Raw genomic sequence first — 21,134 nt, 5'->3', positions numbered from 1 at the left:
GATCAGTCAACGATCACGATCACCTTACATTAGACGCAATAACCCTACTCGTAATAAATATTAACTACATTAAAACACACAAACACAAAAAGAACTGAACGTTTCTTTTTAGCTCTGATGATTAAAATTTTTGTTGACGTCGAGAAAATTTGAAATTCCAACTGCCACCCAAGTGAAACATTTGCACCCTGACGGCATCTATCAACCAATGGCAGGTTTTAAAAACAAATGTCACACTGTTGAATAACTGCCAGGAACTATTTCAATTGTCATCGCCTGTTCGTTCTGGCTCCACCAACATGGAAATTGACTCAGACTGACAGTAATTTTGTTCTCGCATTTTTTTCAACTCCCAAACTTGACAATATGATTGCTTGGCTTGTGGGTCCATAGCTCTATACTTGTGTCGGTCATTAGTATTTGTGATGATATTTTAATCATTTCTGAATTATTTTGTATCATTAAATTAGTAGAAAGCCTACAAAATAAGAAAAGAAAATGTGAAAATCAATTAATGTGTTGTTGTGCTATATTTTCAGTGTGATTTAGTTGTTTATTTGAAATATATTACTGTTACAGTATTGTATATGTGTAGTTTAATTTAATACAGCAATTACCAAAATCAAGGATGTAATAAAGCTCTATTCTATTCTATTCTATTCTATTCTATTCTATTCTATTCTATTCTATTCTATTCTATAGACTTTTGCGCAGCACAAATATTCCATCTATTCCATGTTGTATTTTTGTTTTGTTTTGTTTGTCATGTATTACATATATTCAATTAATATTTTCTATTCTTTTACTAGGCATACGATTACGATTACTTTGAATACGATTATTTTGAATACGATTACTAAGAATACGACTGATAAGAATACGACTACTGATTTGGCTCAACATTACTAATTTGACATACAATTACTACGATGCCTCGACGAGTTGACGACGCTGCTGCTTCTACATCCGTAGGAGCAGCTGGGAGGACAGCAGGACACGGTGAGTAGTACTGTTTTACTACTTACTATTGTTATACAACTACCACGCTTTAAATAATTGTTGCCCGTGTTTGTATTTGTAAAATCTGTCTCTAATCAAAACCCATAACGTAGTACATATGATTTTAAATAGAATCGTAATTTTGTTTACCGGTATTAAAGAAGCAATATGGACGAGAAATTGAATGTTTTCTCACGGTCGTTTGATACTACATGCTATAGAAGAGATTGTAATGTGATTTATCAGAATCAAAAAGCATAACTCTTGTAACGCACTAAATAATATTTGTTCAGTGAAAAAACAAAACACGATTCTACGGTTTGATATTGTACGTACTAGCAAAATCAATGTAAATACAGAGATTGCAGAGTCATAGGTTGATAATGCGCATGCGTGAGTATCACATACAGAGCAAACATGGCTGCGCTGCAGAAAAGTAAAGCTTGGTCTTTCCTTACCAAGTCCGTTAAAAGCGCACCATCGCGAGAAGGAATGCCAGGAAAATAAATATTTTTGACAACATAGAGCGATGGGCCACGAATAGGTCAGAAGTGAATTTGCAAACCACTAGTAGAAGATTTTTTATGAATCGGTAAGTTGACTGATTTTATAATTTTTTTTTAATTAGGCTACACCGATTTAATTTTATGGATGACATCCGCGCGCGCATTAGTTTTCGCCTGTTCTCAAAAAAAAAAAAAAAAAAAATCTCCGACGACTAGTCTCCACAGATCGTTTTTCTGTTCGGAACTTGCCGACTCATATTGTCGCAAAGCGCCGACTTGTCGTAAAACTCGTTTTAGACTACCTCAAAACCAAACTCCGCACAGTTAGATGCGCGTTACGTAAAGCGCAAAGACCTATGGGAAAGAGATTGCCTCAAAACATGCAAATTTTGCCATAAATGATCCAACATGGCGACCACACCACCAAAATACGTGAGCATAAAAGTTCAGAGGTGAAACGGAGGGATTGTTGTAGACTGGTACGCAATTGACGTTGGCCAGGCAGGTGGTGTAGGCCATACCGCAAAGCATCATGGGAATAAAAAGTCAGACCGTTTCATTTACGCAGAAGCTCGCACCGCGATCACATCCGGTCTGTTGGTCAACTGTCGACACGCTGAACAACAGGCACTGTATTTATCCGATTTTTTTTGCATTTTACGAATGGTAAGTATCCCAGGCTCTCTTCGTAAAACTTTTCGATGCACATAGTTGTTTGAAGGTTAATAATATTGACACTTTTGTGTGATATTATTGAAATGTAATGGCTGAACGTACGTGTGTTGTTGAGCCTTGAGTTGTTTCCGGGTTCTTCCGTTAGTAATATTCGACGCTATTACGCATTATATGTATATATTGTTCAGTATTTAATAACCGAACTATATGACATGGTTCGTTACAATTACATTATTGATGGAAAACAAAACTTGGTGAAAATGGCGGCGTTTAAGCAATCCAACAACGAAATTCTTAAGTTCTATTTTATAATTAAATAATTATTTTCAGTATTCTTTGTCAACTTGTCGTTATAAAATGACTAGCGGGGTTATGTCATTACGTGGATACATCGTAATTCTGTTTTGTTTTGCCAGGTTAAACAATGGGCATTAATAAGCTGTACAGCGAGTTGCACAATGCTACATGCCAGTAAGACTAAATGAATTTAGTGGCAAAACTTTAGCAGTGGATGCATTTATTATATTGCACAAAGGATGTTGTAGCTGTTGCAGACAGCTTGCTATGAAAATACCAACAGATAGGTAAATTTATACTATTCTTGATTTTTTTTAAATATTATATTTTGTTCGTTTGAGCTGTAGTATTATCAGTGTGTATTCTATTCATTTTGCCATGTTGTTTGTTATACTGGACTCAGTAAACTCCATAGCCATAAAGTTTATGTTGACTTGTACCTTCCTCAAAAGATGGGGGTAAAAAAAAATTGATACCTCAATAAATCAGAATAAATTATAACCACATGTATACAGGGAATGGATACATAAGAAGAAACACACATTTTCCCCCCTTTTTGCAGAGCTTTATCACATTTTAATATCTCCAAATTTAAATTATTGAATCAAAATCACTGCCTATCATTGATTGTTAGTGTTTTGGTCTTCCTATCCTTTGTTTGAGTCCGTGTATTTAGTTTGTTAAAAATAAATGGGTTAAATGTGCTGTTTCTGAATACCGAAGTATTAGTACTTTTCATGCAGTCGTCTGTTGAGTATCGAGTGCACCATGGAATGGCTATCTGTGTGTGGCTCGTATAGGTAGATCGTATAGTTGCAGGTAGGCTAAAGGAATAAGTGATAAATACATAGGCGTCATGAGGTATATGGTTTGACTGCTCACCAAGAACTCTGCTTTATTTACAATTAAAACTCACTTATATAATGTATTGGTATAGTTACATATAAAGAAGCTAAGAGGTAAATATTAATTAGTGAGTGGCCAGCTGCAAGGATTAAGGTGTGTGGCCAAAGATAAAGATTATATGAGCTTAGGATTAGTATAAACTCTTACTGGTACATAAACATTTATATAAACAATTTAAATAAAAGAATTGATTCCCAACTACCTGTGCATTACATTGATTGTTCATCAATTATTTTATATGTTCTTATTGCTAGATATGTCAAGTATTTCATGAATGTTGTACTGAATTTAAAGAATTTTGGTATTACACCATTAGTTGTATTCGATGGTCAGCCGTTTCCCGCAAAAGATGCTAAAAATGAGGAACGTAGAAGGTAAGTTATATCAATGCAATGTACCATTCATCAATGGTAGACCTGCTGCAGCAATATTCAGGATAAAATCCAAAATATTATTTTCTTTCATTAAAATAATAGCGTGTACCATTTTTTAATATGATTTTGATTTTTTTCCAAGAGAGCGTAGAATATCTGTGGAAAAAGGGATTGCCCTGTGGGAGCAAAAGAAATATACTGAAGCTATGCCCAATTTCTTGAAAGGTGTTACTATATCTGAAGAAATGGTGCAAGCAGTAATTAAGGTAAATAAATATTGTCTAAAATCATGACACAATGATTTAATGTTAGTTATTCTAAAAAAGGAAATTCTCATGATTAAAATTTCATATTTAAGACAAAGGTAATTTTATATGTTCATACATGCAACAAGTGATGTTGCCATTAGCTGGCTCTCTCTGTTATCATTATGTTAAGGCAGATTTGATGAAATTAAATATTTCTATTCATTTTCAGTCACTACGCAACCAAGACAGACTGTCATTGCTCCATATGAAGCAGATTCCCAAATGGCTTATTTATGTAAAACAGGTGTGGTCGATTGGTGTCATTACTGAAGACTCTGATGTCATTGTATATGGTGCATCAAAGGTAAAAAAGATTTTAAAAAATGTGTCATTCCAATTACATTTACTGTTTATATTGCCTGGTTAAACAATCCAGAATATTAATGTTTTTTGAAATTGTTTGTTTGCAGGTTTTCACCAAGACTGATTTCAGTAGTGGAACCTCCTTTTTAGTTGAAGCTGACAAGTTACCCCAATGCTTCAATTTAGAGAACTGGACTTTTACAAAGGTCAGGTATATTTGTATCTTAGCTGGATGCGATTACTTACCATCAATTCCTGGCATTGGGATAAAGAGAGCAATAGAATTTGTTTACAAAATAAAAGAAAAGGATATTTTGCAGGTGAACGTTGTTTTATTTATTACATGTTATTATGTTGCTCTGGTACCAGACAGGTGACAGAAATGTTTGACTACATAGAAAAATGTTTAACTTGGTTACATTTTACCATTTGGGTTGTGGTATTTCTAGTATAATATTTTTTTACTTCATTTAGGCTATTCCTAGGATGAGATACTATTTGAATCGTCAGGTCAATATCCCGGATGATTACTTGATCAATTTCACTAAAGCAGAGAACACGTTCAAATACCATCTGGTATTTGATATGGCAACACAGTGTGTTGTACCACTTAATGATTACACGGATGGATTATCACATATCAACATGCCATATGCTGGAAAGTATCCTTTTTACTTTACCCATATTAGCTGTATTGGAAGTACATGTGCTAAAGTTATTAAAAATGTGTGTTTCAATAAGCACTAATTCTAGCAATAACAGATTTACAGCCATAGATCTATGAACAGTCCAGTTAGGTTCCCATAAGCATTTACCCTGTATCATAATTAATTTTACTTGTTCCTAAGCAGACTGAATATGGACCATTCTTAGCAATTAGTTTTAGCAGTTTTTATGTAATTAAAACCTTAATTTATCACCAGAATGCTAAATAAAGAAACGGCATTTGAATTGGCTGTAGGAAATTTGTCTAGAAGCAACTTGCATGTTTTGAATCAGTATACACCTCCAGATATATTTACCAAAGTAAGTCACTTATAAATTGATATGCTATTTTCTGTTAACATGTTCAATCTTTATTTGTATTCTGCATGTAACTTACAAAACTGAGAATCCTTTGTATTTCCTGTATTCCATGTATGAAATAATAATCTGCTTAGAATTATGTGTGGCCAATATATAAATATATGACGACATGTGTGGATGGGATTCTCACTTTATTGCAATTGGAAATGGGTTTAGCTAAATACCTATCAGTGTGTGCGTGTGTGTGTGTAGATATATATATCAAGTTATTTTCACTATTAGTTGTGAATCACAGACATCACATTAGCAGAATAAATAATTTAAAAAAAATTTCTTCCACAGGTTTGAAGAAAAGTTACACTTCTCAGAGTTGAAAGACAGATTTCATGGACGCTACCATGTTGCCCAATCTTCACACTTCAACTTAAAAAAGTTAAAATCCAAAGTATTCTTGGCATAGAACTTGCTTTGGTAAAAGCATCAGATGAAAGAGTTAATACCCTGACGTTACCCTGTGATATAGACTGTAATAAATTATGTACTGTCATTATACAGGAAGAAAGATACCTCCTTTTATGGGACTGGGAAATGTTACAAGAAGATTATCATGATGATGATAGGCAGTCAGACAGGGTATCTGACCAGTTTGGAACTCTAGATTTATATTCCGATGATTATTCAGAAATTAGGGCTAATCTGCACTGGCTCGGAAGGTTGTAAATGATTAGCTAGTTTGAATTTGCATAACAATACTGACAATGAACGTGCATTCAACGCCACAAGTTTTTTTGTTTTTGTAGCCAATCAGAATTTATCTTTCGAGCCAGTGCAGATCAGTCGAGAAATTAGTTCTACTACTGGTAGTAGTATCCAACAGTATCTTCAGATGCTGATACAGAAATAACTCACACACTTGCTTTCAAAGTGCTTGGTAGTGCATACAAACAATGTTACCAAAATATTCTTGAGGAAGGTTCTTTAATGTTAAACAACTCTGAAGAAGTACTAGCAAGAATAGTTAGTGAACCAACTAATCCTATCAATGCACAGGCTATTGCTGTACAACTTAATTTAGGTCATGGATGGGGAGTTGTAGGATACATACCAGACGAGTTGCTGGAATATATTCACCCATTGCTGAATACAAATAAAATTACAGCAGTTAAAGTTCAGCACATAAAATTTAAGGCAACATGGAAACGTATTGGCATGTATGCAAAACTCCTTATAACGCGCAAAGGTTTTGTTTTGTTTTTTTTTTGGGGGGGGGGGCTATTGTGTTGCCTGAAGATAAGGGGATTCACCAGTTTAGTATTTGGGGGAGGATGACTGATTCCCGTCGTTGTTGGCATCACACATCAACTTTTCTCATTTTCGACATCTAGTCCAAATGTTTTACTTACAATGGGAGTCTTTGCAGTTGCCCCGTCTGTATGTTCCACCAATTTCTCAAGAACCATGTGTTGGTTTTTGATGAAACTTGGTGTGTACCGGTATATGCTCTGGACTGGTGTGCAGATTTGATTAGGTTTTGGTTGAAATCTGTACATATTAATTACCTGATTTTGATTTTTGGCTCAACGGACCATAGGTCCGCTGAGCCTATGGGATGGGTTTCTGTCCTGTGTCTGTCGTCCGTCTGTCTGTGCATGACTTCTTCTCAAAAACCGTCGAACCGTTTGACTCGATTTTTGGTGTGTGGATGCCTTGACGAGTGTAGATGGTAATTTGTTCATGAGAAGTCGATCTGCCAAAAATGATGCAAATAAGCCCCCAAAAACTCTAAAATTTATTCTATGCTACTATGACACTAAGTGGTCTATAGTGCTGATGTTGATAGTGCATGTGCCTTGGGTTGTCCTCTATCAGTTTTGTTAATTTGGTAAGGAAATTTTCAATTTCCTCATTTTGGCGAATATTTTGAAATGGTCATTTTTGGTCAATAATTCTATTTTCGACTTCTTCAAAACCGGTTGCCTGAATGCTTTGATACTTGGTGTGTATGTACCTTGTGTTGACATCTACTAGATTTGTTCATCCCATGGCCATATCTTTAATTCTCTAATTTTGGCAAATATTTTTGTCATATTTGGTTAAAAATGGAATTTCAACTAACCACTATTTCCAATGCTTTGGTGTTAGGCATACATGTGTTTATTGACAACTTTGTGTGGTTGTTTGGCGATATTTCATTTAAAAATACAAATTGTTGACATCTTCAATTCAAAAATAGTACTTTTGACTTGTTCTTCAAACCAGTAGTCCAAATTCTTTGATACTTGGTACACATGTAGCTTGGATGACACTTCAATCAGTCAGTAAAAGTGGCCAAATTTATCAAAAATTTCAGAAATTCATGATTTTTTTTTATTACCTTCTCCTTTATGCACTACAATGGACAAAACTTGGGAAGATTATACAATGCCATATTGAAATTGTATGCTCACAGGGAGATGTGTAATGTTTCCCATTTGTTCGTCATTCTCGCATAGCACATGGGGTTTCCAAGTTTTCTTTGATTGGTCTATTGTTATTGTAATGAAAACAACCACTCAAGATATTTAAATGTTTATAGACATGATTTTGGTGGAAAATTATGCAATTTGCCTAATTTACATACCAATATTTAGGCTATTTTGGTGATATCTTGAGAACCATTTAATGTTTTAATAAAACTTGGTGCATAGATGTGTTGGGGCAGTTTCCAGATAGTTTTTGGTGGAAATTTATGCAAATTATCTAATTTGCATATCAGCTAGTGAAATTCAAGCCATTTGGGAGCCATTCAACAAAACTTGGTATATACATGTATTACAAATTCAGATAATTGCAAATGTTATGTTCTTTTTAAGCTCTTTGATTCTAATTTTATTGAATATTTGTTATTTTTGTAAAAAATTCCACTTTTAGCATGTTTTATTGTCTCACTTTTGGGGTAATTGTCATATACAGCACTAATCTTTTGTACAATAGCCGTTGAGCAACAGGCCATTGGCCTATTATTGGTGTAGAACATTTGAAAGCTTGTTTGCAAGCATGATGTATCACTTGGACCAAAATATTAAATGAATGAGCTTGACCTGAATGTGAAAATTTGGCTATACAACACAAGACATGGACAGACAAATTGATTTTCACACATTCATTTACTGTGCAATACTTTATTTTCACTGGGATTTGATAGTAAATAACTGTATATGGTTCATTATTTTGTGTGTCAAACATTCATAAATGGAAAATAAAGAACGCATTAATGCGTATTTATTTTTATTAAAACTGTTGAACTTACAAAGTTGAGTTTACATGTCTTATTTAGATACCAGCAGTGCAACACCAATGGAGAGTTTTGGGTGCTCATGAAGATAAAAAGCACAATTAAATTCACCATTTTCAGGTATGAGAAAACACTTTACACTAAACTAACACTAGTTTATTCAACATTTAAATGCATGTTTGGCCTGCTAAATTGAGGCTGAAAGTTTCAACAAAATCTTACCAGATGTAGTTGGTGGTCAAGTAGACATTCATAATTTGAGATTTGCTTTTCAAACAAGCTTGGCAAATAATTGTTGTCTGCTACTATAGATGCATAATGTGATTCACATTATCAACATTTATAATACACGTACATACAGAAAATACATTTAATTTTTCATCCATAGCACTTCTGCAATGAATTCAATTTAAATTATGTCCAGTCCTTGTGACTACACTAAGGCTGATGGTTTTGGAGAACTAAAAAATGACCACCAAGAGATGAAATGAACAAATCTCAAACAAGGTCCAATGAGCAAATAAACAGGAAAGATGATAGAAATCACCTCTGTTTAATAAAGATAATCTGACCTCCCGCCCTCCTTTTCACGTGGAAGGTCACCCCAGTTTTTTATCTGACATGAAGCATCTCACTAAACATGAAAAAATAAGTTTATTTCACTGGTTTAAAAGCAACACATAGTTGTGATTTACAGATACTTTGGTGTGCCAGCTAGTGTAACATTTAGTGTTTCATGAAATAAAAACCAGGGTGACTTTCCTCAATGTAATGTAAAGAAACTCAAGATACATCCAGTACATTTTACACAATTTTCATTTTTGGGGGGGTCAGCATACCTTAGCACTTTTCCATTTTTCCCTACTGCCAAGGCAAGAAATATACACAATTACATTTGACGAATAGGGGGAGGTGGTAGGGGCTCTGGTCTATTGTGAAACTGTGCACGCACACTTAGTGTTCCCCTTTGTGGAAGATTTGCACGGTTTGCATGGAAAACTCCTGGATCTGCTCTTCTTGAAATTCGCACACGATCTAAACGTTCAACTCCTTTTTTTGATGGAGCATTAAATGAAGGAAGTGGACCTGTTTGGTATCTATCCTCATTCGCGCACCAGTAATAAAATGGTAGATCAGGGTCTACTTTTTTTCCAAACTCGTTGCATATTTTCCTGCAATGTAATAAAAGATTCAATTTAGTATCACTATTAACAAACTATTAACATAATTAGCCTATTTAACTAAATAATTTGGCTAGTTAATGTTCTATTCACAGCATTATATATTTATTTGTAAGTGCATGATATCATGAACAACCAAGCTTAAAATAACTTTCATAGGCAATTATGAGCTTTGAAATTCAGGCAAACATAATGTATTTTTCTGAGCGCCTGTGCATAGAATACAAATTAACTCAGCATAGCTATTATAATAGAAGAAGACAAAATAAAAGATTTCCTTACCTCCCCTTTTTTGTTGCTTTGTTCTGTAAGAAATTGCTGCTGCACATTTTCCCCAGAAATCTTCATTCTTTGTATTCGGCCATGAATCGTCATTTTCTGTGCAATAATACAAAGAAATGAATTCCACTAGTGCAGCATCTTCTGCCTCAGTCCAGTTTCTTTTTTGGCTAGTGAGTGATATTGGTACCTAGGTAAAAGTTTAAAAAAATAATAATGTGTAAATATCTGTCATACTATTCACATACCTATTCACAGAATAACAATGCAATTAGTTTTTTCTTTTCTACACTTACAAATTCATCATCTTTGAAAAGAGATTTCCTGGAAATATGAGAAGCCCTCTGTCTTTTATGCTTTCTTGGTGTAGGGCTGTGGTCTATTGGATGGGCACTATACAAAAATCAATTTCAAAATAAATGTACATTCAATATCAACACAATCTGATTAAAATTTAATCTATTTTTTTTTTTTTTGCTGTAATGTGACCACAAAATTATTATGCTTTATTTTTGCTGCCAGGCAAGTAAACAAATGAGAGTAATTAAAACAAAACAAAATAAGATAAGTAAATTTATTTGATTTTTCCAAAATGATCTACTAAAATCTGCATGAGACGAATTCTAAAAAGTTTTCGGAACAAAATTGACACTGATTTGAAAGAAAAATAGCGAAAAAATGAAAATTTATGTATTGTCAGTAGAGACGTAAAATTATTGCTAAAAATGTTAAGCTTCCCGACAATGTACTGACCGTAAAAAACTGACATAAACGATCCTTTATTTCTAAGACTTTCCAGGGGGTAATTAGGGGTTAATTTGCACCAATTGAAAGTTTAAAGTGTTGTTAACGAAACAGGCATATTATTTCAATGTTAACCCATCTTGTTAAAATTTATATCGACACGAAATTTGACGTTGCAAACCAGTGAGGTGGAAATAAAAGAAAGATGTTCCCGCCAAAGATCTTGCCAATAAACGCGATTTTCAGAAAGTTTCGACGCGAGTTTACCAACGAAAATCGCAGCATGGGAAGAGACGACTATGTGGTGTCGATATTTAACAAAAATACATAAAACATGCACATTTATAAAAAAATACGAGCCACTTACGTTCCACGCTGCAAAACACTTTCACGACTGGTCGCCATCTTGTTGTGAGTCAGAAAAAGACCGACAATAGAGGGCGCAGCGCATGGCCTACACCACCTGTTGGCCAGGGATGTTGTGTTAGCTATTTATAGCCTCGGGGTGATTCGGGTTAACTCGGGGTACTTCGTGGGGTTGACGCAGACGACGTTGTAGCATTTGTTAGTTACCGATAATAAATCTGGATATTCACCATTATCCTGGAAGTGATCTGAGTTATTTGATAACACCACATGGTGTCAGAAGTCAACGTTCCCACGAGACCCCGCCTTGGATGAAATTATTTGCTGTCAAAGAATAATTCATCGTTGGAAAATTACTCGACTGTCCTGGACGAAAGTGACGTCCATCATCTGGCGGTAAAGTTGCTAGTGTTATTATATTTATATATTACGTGACTTGCTACTTTCTGAAGCTAAACGCAGCAACTGGGAAGCGATCTAATCATATATCAAGTATCCTAGTCACAATTATTCAGTGATTATTCATAATATTACTTGCGAGAAGCCAGCGGACAATCTCGATTCGTGAGGTCAATGAACTCTGACCCGTGTACGCTCGACTAGAGAAATCACCCACCGAAGTTAGTTTTGAGGTGATAGTGTGATCGAATATGGCTACCCAGTTTCAAATAACCCCTCCAGAACAGTTTTCATTCAAAGGGGAAAATTGGGAAGCATGGATGAAGAGATTCGAGCGTTTCCGCTCTGCTAGTGGCCTTGGTGATAAACAGCAATCCGTACAAATAGACACACTGATCTACTGTATGGGGAACCGTGCAGAGGAAATTTTCAACAGTTTTGAATTTCCTCCAGCCCCTGAACCACAAGAAGGAGAACAGGCAGTAGCTTGGCCAAAATACTCTTCAGTGAAAGAAAAATTCAATGATCACTTCATAGCCAGAAGAAACATAATCTATGAACGGTCCAAATTTAATAAAAGGAAACAAAGAGAAGGCGAGACAGTAGATGAATTTATTACCGGCTTATACCATTTAGCAGAACATTGCAATTGTGGTAATCTGAAAGAGGAATTGATCAGAGACCAGATAGATTCTTATTTGGTGCTAATAAGTCAAAGTTAGATTGTGTAGGGAAATTTACGGCTAGATTGAACGCCAATAATACTAAGTCAAATCAAACCGTGTATGTTGTCAAAGAGTGTCAGAAAGCTTTACTAGGCAAGCCTGCTATCCAGGCACTCGATGTAGTGAGAATCATCAATAATGTACAGGTTGAAAACCGACACCCACAGTTGTTTTCGGGGTTAGGGGTGATGAAGGGTGAATATGACATAAAGGTTGACAAGGAATTTATTCCATATGCTGTCAATGCACCCAGAAAGGTATCATCAGTTCCTCTATATAGATTGATAAAACAGAAATTACAAAAGTTAGAACAGGATGATGTAATTTTCAAAGTCAGTGAACCCACTGAATGTTGTGCCCCTATGGTACCAGTACCCAAGAAAGATAAGAATGGAAATATAGTAGATGTTAGAATTTGTGTAGATTACACAAAATTAAATAAGTATGTGAAAACTGAGAAGTATATGATCCCCAGTGTTAATGAAGTTCTGAGTAGGCTCCCTGGTGCTAAAGTTTTCAGTAAACTGGATGCTAATTCTTGGTTCCACCAAATACCATTAACCCAGCCATCACAGCTTCTCACCACATTTATCACTCCATTTGGCAGATATGCATATCGTAGAATGCCATTTGGGATTACTTCAGCTCCTGAGCATGCGCAAAAGCGAATGTCTCAAATTTTAGATGACCTTGAGGGAGTGGAGGTCTTTATTGATGATATTTTGATTCACGGGCCAAACCAAGCTGTACATGATTCTAGGCTTGAGGAGGTGCTGGCACGATTAGAGGAAGCGGGCATGACTCTAAACAAAACTAAGTGTGAAATTAGTCGTCGTATGGTTCATTTTGTCGGACATATTGTATCAGAAAATGGCATCGAACCAGACTCTGAAAAATTCAAAGCATTAACTGATATGCCATCTCCAGAAAATATTCACGATGTACGCAGATTCCTGGGCATGGTGAACCAATTTAGCAAATTCTCCCCAAAGTTGTCAGATCTCACCCATCCAATTAGAGAGCTATTACAAAAGGACACCTTATGGTCTTGGGATGCTAACCATGAAAGGGCATTTAATGAAATTAAAGTAGTGTGCGTAAATAGCCCATGCCTTGCTCTGTATGATCCTAAATTGGAAACAAAAGTTGCCAGTGATGCTTCAAAAATTGGTTTAGGGGCTTGTTTGTTTCAAAAGCAAATTAACGGGGAGTGGAAGTTAGTTTTCTGTGCATCAAGATCAGTTTCAAAAACTGAACAAAATTATGCCCCTATAGAAAGGGAGGCACTAGGGGTCACTTGGGCATGCGATACATTCGCAAATTTTCTGATTGGTCTCAAATTCAAAATTGAAACAGACCACAAACCTCTTGTGCCCCTTTTTGGACAAAAAGATTTGAATGAGCTCCCACCTAGAATACAGCGATTTCGAATTAGATTGATGAGATACCATTTTGATAGATTTCATGTACCAGGCAAAGATCTCATTGTACCAGATGTCTTATCCAGAGCTCCCTGTGCCATTAAACCAGATAAAGAAAGTAAACAATTGCGTAGAGAAGTTAAATCATATGCTTCTAATGTTGTAAGTCAACTTCCAGTCACATCCTCTTATTTATCAGCCATATCGCAAGAACAGCATAGTGATGCAGTGTGTTGTAAATTGATTGAGTTCTGTAAATATGGGTGGCCAGATAGACAATTGCTATCAGGCACTCTAAAAGCATACTATCCATTTCGAGCAGAAATTAGTTATGTTGATAAAATCTTGATGAGAGGGTCTAGGATTATTATTCCTAGCTCAAAAAGATTAGATGTTTTAGATATGTTACATGAAGGTCACCAGGGGATTGTTAAATGTAGAGAGCGGGCCAAGTGTTCTGTATGGTGGCCAGGTCTTAGTGGTCAAATTGCCGATTTAGTATATAAATGCAAAACTTGCATACATCACAGCCCAGACGTGATAGAACCCATGATTCCCTCAGACTTCCCTGAACGGCCATGGCAGAAAGTGGCTGCAGATTTGTATTTCTTAAAGAACACCACATATCTCCTGGTTGTGGATTATTACTCAAGATTTGTAGAAGTTGCTAAATTAGAGGACACATCAAAAAGTAGTGACATAATAGTTCATTTACAATCTATGTTTGCCCGACACGGGATACCCGATGAATTGAGATCAGATAATGGACCCCAGTTCTCAAGTTGGGAATATAAAACCTTTGCTGAGAAATATGGGTTCATGATTGTGACCAGTAGTCCAATATATAGCCAGTCAAATGGAGAGATTGAACGGGCTGTCAGGACTGTTAAGCAGCTTATAAAAAAATCAGCGGATCCATACTTGGCATTAATGGCATACCGGGCAACCCCATTAGCCAATGGATATAGTCCAGCTGAGTTGCTATTTGCTCGTCGTATTCGGACGACAGTCCCAATTCTACCATCACAGTTAAAACCCAAACTGCTGGATATAGAAAATCTTAAAAAGTTTGAGAGGGATTATCGTGCAAAAGCTAAATTGAACTATGATAGGTCACATCGCGTCAAGGAAATGCCTGAACCAGGAGCAAAAGTTCTGGTTAAGGACATGCAGTCCCATGGCGAGGTTGTGCATAAATTGCGTGAACCTAGGTCTTATGAAGTAGCTATGCCCCACAGGGTGATTCGTAGAAATAAGAAGTATTTAGCTCCATGTGGTCATGAGGATGACCTCCCACCACAAATTGAGGTAAATGGAAAATCTGAAACCACAGTTCAGGGAGCACCATTGACCATGGGGACTGAAAAGCAAAATGTGGTACACAGACCCCAGCCTGAATCATCTACTCTGCAAGAATCAAACTTTACTGAATATAGAACCAGATCAGGCAGAGTCATTAAACCTCCCAAGAGATTAGATTTGTAATTCTTTTGACTTGCAATTACTGTATTTCTTCAGATAGTTTCGATTTTTGCCAGCCTTATTGGCATTAATGTGTTGTATTTTTGAAGTTGTTCGCATTGTACTGAAATTGTACTTTATGGTGAGTTTGACTTGTAAGGGGGATGTTGTGTTAGCTATTTATAGCCTCGGGGTGCTTCGGGTTAACTCGGGGTACTTCGTGGGGTTGACGCAGACGACGTTGTAGCATTTGTTAGTTACCGATAATAAATCTGGATATTCACCATTATCCTGGAAGTGATCTGAGTTATTTGATAACACCACAAGGGAGACGTTTACACAGCTATACGAGAGGTCGGTAGCGGCATGCGAGTTTCGCCCAGACAACTTTGAGAACATATTGTCCAGAGTGGCTGTCCCGCGTTTCTTCTGCAATGATGAGAGAAATGGGAGGTGTATGGTGGCCTAAAAGTCGGTCAGGCGACAAATCAGTTCGGTTGCTTTGTCCGCATTGAAGTCGACAAAACTGCAACAAAGGCAAGCAGAAGCTCCTTGGCCGAAGTCCCCTTATTATTATTTTTTTCATTTTCTGATTCAGATAATTTGCTTGCACACACATTCAGTAATATTTTGATCATATGACCCATTTTCTTCAAGACACATGTACATACTAATTTTCTGCATCCAAATTTTTGTTGACTCTCCGTTGGTGTTTTTTTTTCAATATCGAGCCTCTTATAATTTGTTACATAGTTGAAGTAGTTCTTGAGCATTTGTGTCTACACTTAGTCTATCTGAAGTGTCACTTTAAAAGCTGTAGTTTGAATGTCAAAGAAGTTAATTTCCAGGTTGCTGTTGACAAACTTATTGTTCATTTTTAATTATTTATTTTTTTCAATACAACACAGTAAGTTTTTCTTTATTATTGAGTTGATGTGTATGCCTTTGGCAAAGCTAACATCTGCCTTATCCTCTTGCCTTTTCAAAATCAAAAGTGATGATACCTGTGACAGTAATACAGTACGAAATGTGTACATCAGCATGTGCCTCCTACAAATTAAGACTTGTTTTTTTGATACACTGTGGTTAAATTCGTAATAATAGCTCCGTAGTCCTGTTGTTTTAGCAGCATTTTTTAGTTTTTGCAGAATTTTTTTTTTTCGCCCTCTCGCATTAGTTTTGGGGTCTTCAGAGGATGTCATCCATAAAATTAAATCAGTGTGGCCTTATTGTTTGTATATTATTGTTCGTATATTGTTGTGAGCTTTGTTAGTGAGTGCATGTTTTCTTTGTGTAACCATTTTAATTCCTTCCGAGGAGTTTTAAGCGTTCTTTAATCAATTGAAATTCATACGCGGAAATACATTTGTTTTGTTTTTGCATTATGAATTCAATTTTATCGCGTCGTATTCCATCTAGGACTAAGGCTCTCGATATTGGCAGACTATCACTCATTGATATTTCACATTCACTTTAATAATTCGTTGTTTACATTTATCGTTACTGTTCAGTGGCAACAGTCAGTCGTCAGCCAGTTACCAGTCACCGAAATATGTGGCACCGACAGGACAGTAGTTGTCTATTGAGCGACTGCCCAAACCGACTGTAGACTGACATGTTTTTGAAGTTTGAATCGTGTGTGTTAATTTTGGTGTTTGAGATGAGAATATTCTGTTTTTGCTTTTTATATTGTCAAGTTACTGATTGTTGATCTAAATGTTATTTTTATTGTCTACCATCACATGTACATATTATTTATTCACCGATCCATGTGCTTTTACATGGGTTGGCAGGGACAGTTTTAGGTGGCTTGCAGCTGCAGTTTAAATTCTGTATTCAAAGCAAAAAAGTCAAAGCTGAATAAATGAACTGGCAAGCCAGAGTATGATGTTGTTGCCTGGTAACATTATTATGAAAAATATAATATTGCTTTTAAGGCACAATGCTTTTTTTGGACTATATTTTCCTATTCAATTTGTGTTTAAATCCTACATTGTTATTAATAGATGGTTTTAATGATGCCCTCATCACATCACTGGAACATGCTGTCTCAGTTTTAATGAAAATAAACTAATCTTACTTTTTAATTTATTTTTTTCAGACAATATATATTCAGCAATAAAGCATATGGCATACTGCTAAGATTCTTACCAAGAAAATTATCAAAGTAGGTAGTCTAGTACAAATTTCTGTCTGTCTGACCGTGAGTGTTTGCCAAATCTCGTTCAACCACTATCTTTTGAGTTGCAGGATGATTGGCATGAAACTTGAAGCGCAGCTGCTATATCATGATCACATGGCTTAATTAGATGTTAGTACCAATCTATGCATGTTAATTAGCTAATTTACATAGTTTTACTAATCAATCAGTTTTCACAAGGGCAGTCCATGTTTGTGTCTGTGTATGCGTGCATCTATATCTATATATAGCCATATCTCCAACATGCTTAGACAGAACTTTACACATATATTATACTAGTATTGAACAATTATGTTAGATCCAATTCTAATTAGGTGATTACTATAAAAATTTGACAGATATATTTATATGCTATGATCTTCCAACCACATGCTGTAATCTCCATCCTCCCATCTTATACTGTGATCTGCCCTATCTATGTGATGATATCCTCATCCTACCAATAATACAAACAGGGACTATGTCATCGACAATGACTTGTGTTCAATAATGGTTTAATGTGCATGGTAATACTTTGTTTCAATGACTTCTCCTGGACAATAGTTCTCCTTTTTGTGCCCTGAAATGGAAATGCATCCAAATAAAGACAGAAATTGCAGACAGTTTTATAATTGTTTTCATTACAGGGTATATTACTTCAAGCTGTCAATGGACACGAGTGGACCTAGACATGAGTGCCAACAGAAGAAGCTAGTGGTGATGGAGAGTGGTTGCAGAGAGGAACCAAGGCATATTGTGTTTGAAGAAGATACCTTTCTACTTGAATGCAAGGTGAGTTTAACAATCAAGATATTTTGAACAGGTCTATGTTATTAAAAGGAAATTGTATTGATGATGAAACTATAAAATCACTTTTTTTTTACTACATTTACAGGGAGATAGGTGAGCTCGAAACATTTCAACAGCAGATATTGCAATATGCCAGTAAATGGTTAGCATGTATTCACCCTCCCAGTTTATAGAGCAAGAAACCCTCTTGCAGCAATCGTCCACAATGTGCATTACAATAGAGAAATCAAGAGAAAACAGAATGGTGAGTACAAAATTAAATTTATATGTCCCCGTCGAACTTGGTCCTAAACTGCACGTCACTTTTTTAACTCCGCTGTTGACAAAGTCAACTACGTGGAGCTCTTTATATTACTGATTGTCTGGCGTCTGTAGCCTGTCGTCAACATTTTACATTTTTGCCTTGCCCGTAGTGTAGTGTAATATGACTCAAGTAATTTGTACCTTATCAGTTTCAAATTTATATATGTTATAACAAAAGTGTAAGGATAACAAAGTTCAATATTGGTGCACTTTACATGCATAATTATGGAGTAATTATTGTAGTGCACAAACAAATTCCAAGTTCTACAGGTCCCGTAAATCATCTAATTAATGGCTGACACAGTGAATAGATTACACCAGGAAGTCATCCTCTCGCCAATGCGTCCTTCCACACTAATTGAACAAAAGTCTGTTTTCTGAATCACGACTCTTTATTCCATATAAAGAATGTAGAATGAGGATTAACTGAAACAATAATAAATACATATATAATAATAAAATAAAGTAAATGTAGAATGTCTCTTCCAAGTAACATAATATCCATATGCATGCATGGACAAGCGTAAGTTCCATAAATAGCTCTGAAAAATACAGTACAACTATTACACAATGGTTTTACTGAAACCAACAAAATTTTTTAACATAAAACTATGTAAAATAAATGAATAAGTATCATCAAACTTAATTAAATCTACACTGAAGTCTTGGTTGTTCTGGCTATAGTTTTCACTTGAAATCAATAAATGGAGCAGTAAACAGTAGTTTTTTTCACGTTAGAGATCTCGGCATATGCTGAGACTTGGGACAGAGTTGGCACTTGATCTCGATCCTGATAGATGCTTGGGACTTAAACTCTGAACGTGCCGAGATTTGCTGCCTGAATGCTCGGCACGAGCCGCAATCACGCCCTCAGTGGTAAATTTAGGAGAACATATACTAGTAAATCTGCATTCCTGTCATCGTCATTTCATACTACCGTAAAATCTGTATTAGAAGCTGCATCCCCAATAGAAGCCGCACCCATTCTTTTTGAACAATCGAGACCCAAAAATTCACCAGGTCGCATATGTTTAGATGCTCTTATAGAAGCCGCATCTCCTCTGTTGCATTGTACCATTTTAATAGAAGCCGCAGCTTTTAATACAGATTTTACAGTAGTATGAAAAGACGTTGACAGGAATGCAGATTTACTAGTATATGGTCGGATGATGTAGTAATGAATGAAATGAATGCAGTACCGTCGTCAGTGACATATATTTTTGTGCTTCTGCAACCGCTATTTTCTTGCAATGCTACATTGATTTGGACAAATAGTTGTTTTTCGGTTCTTCTTTGTCGTTCATGTGCACGATGACTCGTAATAAATACCACAACAATAAATGGATATAATTTCAGTAGAGCAATTATTATTACAAGTAACCTGTAGAATGCTGTGTGGGTAATATTTTTATATTGAATTTTGTTGCATTTGCAGCAAATAGTTACCAAACAATGAGAAATCTATAGGATTGGATATACCTCTCAGCTGGCTTCACATGCATAGTTCAAGACTGCCTAATCGGTGCTTATACCAGGATTTAGTTACAGCACCTAGACGGTCTGTGACAGCTTCATGTCCCGAGTAATCTCAAGAAATTGACATTACAATAGAAAATAAAAGACTGACACTCTCATGCAATTAATAGCAAGTGAGATTCCAGGGATTGAAACATAGATTTTAAAGTCACTGATGTAGGCAATGAATAACTTCAAGTTGGCATAAAGACGAGGTAGTTTATTTAACCAGTGATGAACTAGAAGCTGAAATTATAATTAAGTTCGTTGTCATATAATTTGTTTATTTCAAATTTTCCTGAAGTCAAATAGAATACATTGGTGAATGGAAGTTTTGGGGGTGTAGTTTACACTGTGTATGGAGTGGTATGGTTGGGTGTCATATAATTTGTTCATTTCCAACTCTCATGAAGTCACATAGAATTTCACTTAATTTATTTTCGTGTTCAAGCATTAACGTGTGAATCCAATTTTCACTGTGTTGTGTCAAGTCTCAATATGAGGGAAATGGCATGTTCACTGGAATTTATTTTAGCGGGAAAATGTTTACAGTGAAAATGAAGTATTTCACATTATTGCATATGTACTGCAGTTTATTTTAATTCGTCCCTGAAATCAAAATCGGTATTTTCACACCAAATATGCAAATGAGGTATGAGAGCAAACAAAGTTGTCTTTTCAAGAGTAGCGTTTTTCGAGACATAGCAGAGATAAACTATATTTAGAAGTACGATATTTTACCCTTGGGTACATGAATATACTTGCCGAGTGAAATAAAATTTGAACAAATGCCAAATGAACCATACCCTACATTTCTATGATTAAAAGGCACGGACGTAGCTCATTCTAGTCAGCTTGAGTGTGGGCAACAATTTACTGTTTTTTATGTCTATTTTCATTACCGAGAAAATGGACCCCAACGTTGGGGTAACTTTTCCCCAGCGACGGCTTTTAACTCATCTGAGATTTTTTTTGGCTTGGCTAATTTTGTTCATACATGACAGGCAGGTCATAATGTCACAAATTGCAAAAACAATCCTGGCCCACAGTTACCACGGCAACAGCCAAAAACTGATTTTGAAT

General features: G+C 35.8%; 2 protein-coding genes and 1 long non-coding RNA gene across 5 annotated transcripts; 2 read left to right on the top strand and 1 right to left on the bottom strand.

Moving 5' to 3' along the window:
* Window positions 1-945: 945 nt before the first annotated feature.
* Window positions 946-8,686, top strand: LOC146728605 (exonuclease 1-like). 3 transcript variants are annotated; one of them, XM_085496219.1, is made up of 9 exons: window positions 946-999; window positions 2,597-2,764; window positions 3,638-3,757; window positions 3,900-4,023; window positions 4,235-4,369; window positions 4,476-4,688; window positions 4,843-5,030; window positions 5,292-5,394; window positions 5,737-8,686. In XM_085496219.1, the coding sequence occupies exons 2-9, from the start codon at window positions 2,646-2,648 to the stop codon at window positions 5,740-5,742; spliced, it is 1,008 nt and encodes a 335-aa protein (XP_085352345.1). In that variant the 5' UTR covers window positions 946-999; window positions 2,597-2,645; the 3' UTR covers window positions 5,743-8,686. The 3 variants fall into 3 exon arrangements, with proteins under 3 accessions (XP_085352345.1, XP_085352344.1, XP_085352346.1); XM_085496218.1 differs by lacking the exon at window positions 946-999 and adding an exon at window positions 1,986-2,171; XM_085496220.1 differs by lacking the exons at window positions 946-999; window positions 2,597-2,764 and having other exon boundaries at window positions 3,902-4,023.
* Window positions 8,645-11,333, bottom strand: LOC146728604 (uncharacterized). Its single transcript, XM_085496221.1, has 3 exons — window positions 11,240-11,333; window positions 10,132-10,318; window positions 8,645-9,840 (listed from the first exon to the last, which is right to left on the bottom strand). The coding sequence occupies exons 2-3, from the start codon at window positions 10,176-10,178 to the stop codon at window positions 9,558-9,560; spliced, it is 330 nt and encodes a 109-aa protein (XP_085352347.1). The 5' UTR covers window positions 10,179-10,318; window positions 11,240-11,333; the 3' UTR covers window positions 8,645-9,557.
* A 46-nt stretch (window positions 11,334-11,379) lies between these two features.
* Window positions 11,380-18,475, top strand: LOC146728603 (uncharacterized). The gene is made up of 4 exons (XR_014928618.1): window positions 11,380-11,634; window positions 17,346-17,411; window positions 18,071-18,215; window positions 18,319-18,475. It is a non-coding gene; the product is annotated as an uncharacterized LOC146728603 (long non-coding RNA).
* The last annotated feature ends 2,659 nt before the right edge of the window (window positions 18,476-21,134 follow it).

This window comes from Saccoglossus kowalevskii (assembly GCF_978046115.1).
Source record: "Saccoglossus kowalevskii chromosome 4 unlocalized genomic scaffold, keSacKowa6.1 SUPER_4_unloc_1, whole genome shotgun sequence".
Lineage (NCBI taxonomy): Eukaryota > Metazoa > Hemichordata > Enteropneusta > Harrimaniidae > Saccoglossus > Saccoglossus kowalevskii.
The sequence above is the reverse complement of the archived record's forward strand: the minus strand, read 5'-3'. Positions and strand labels throughout refer to the sequence as shown.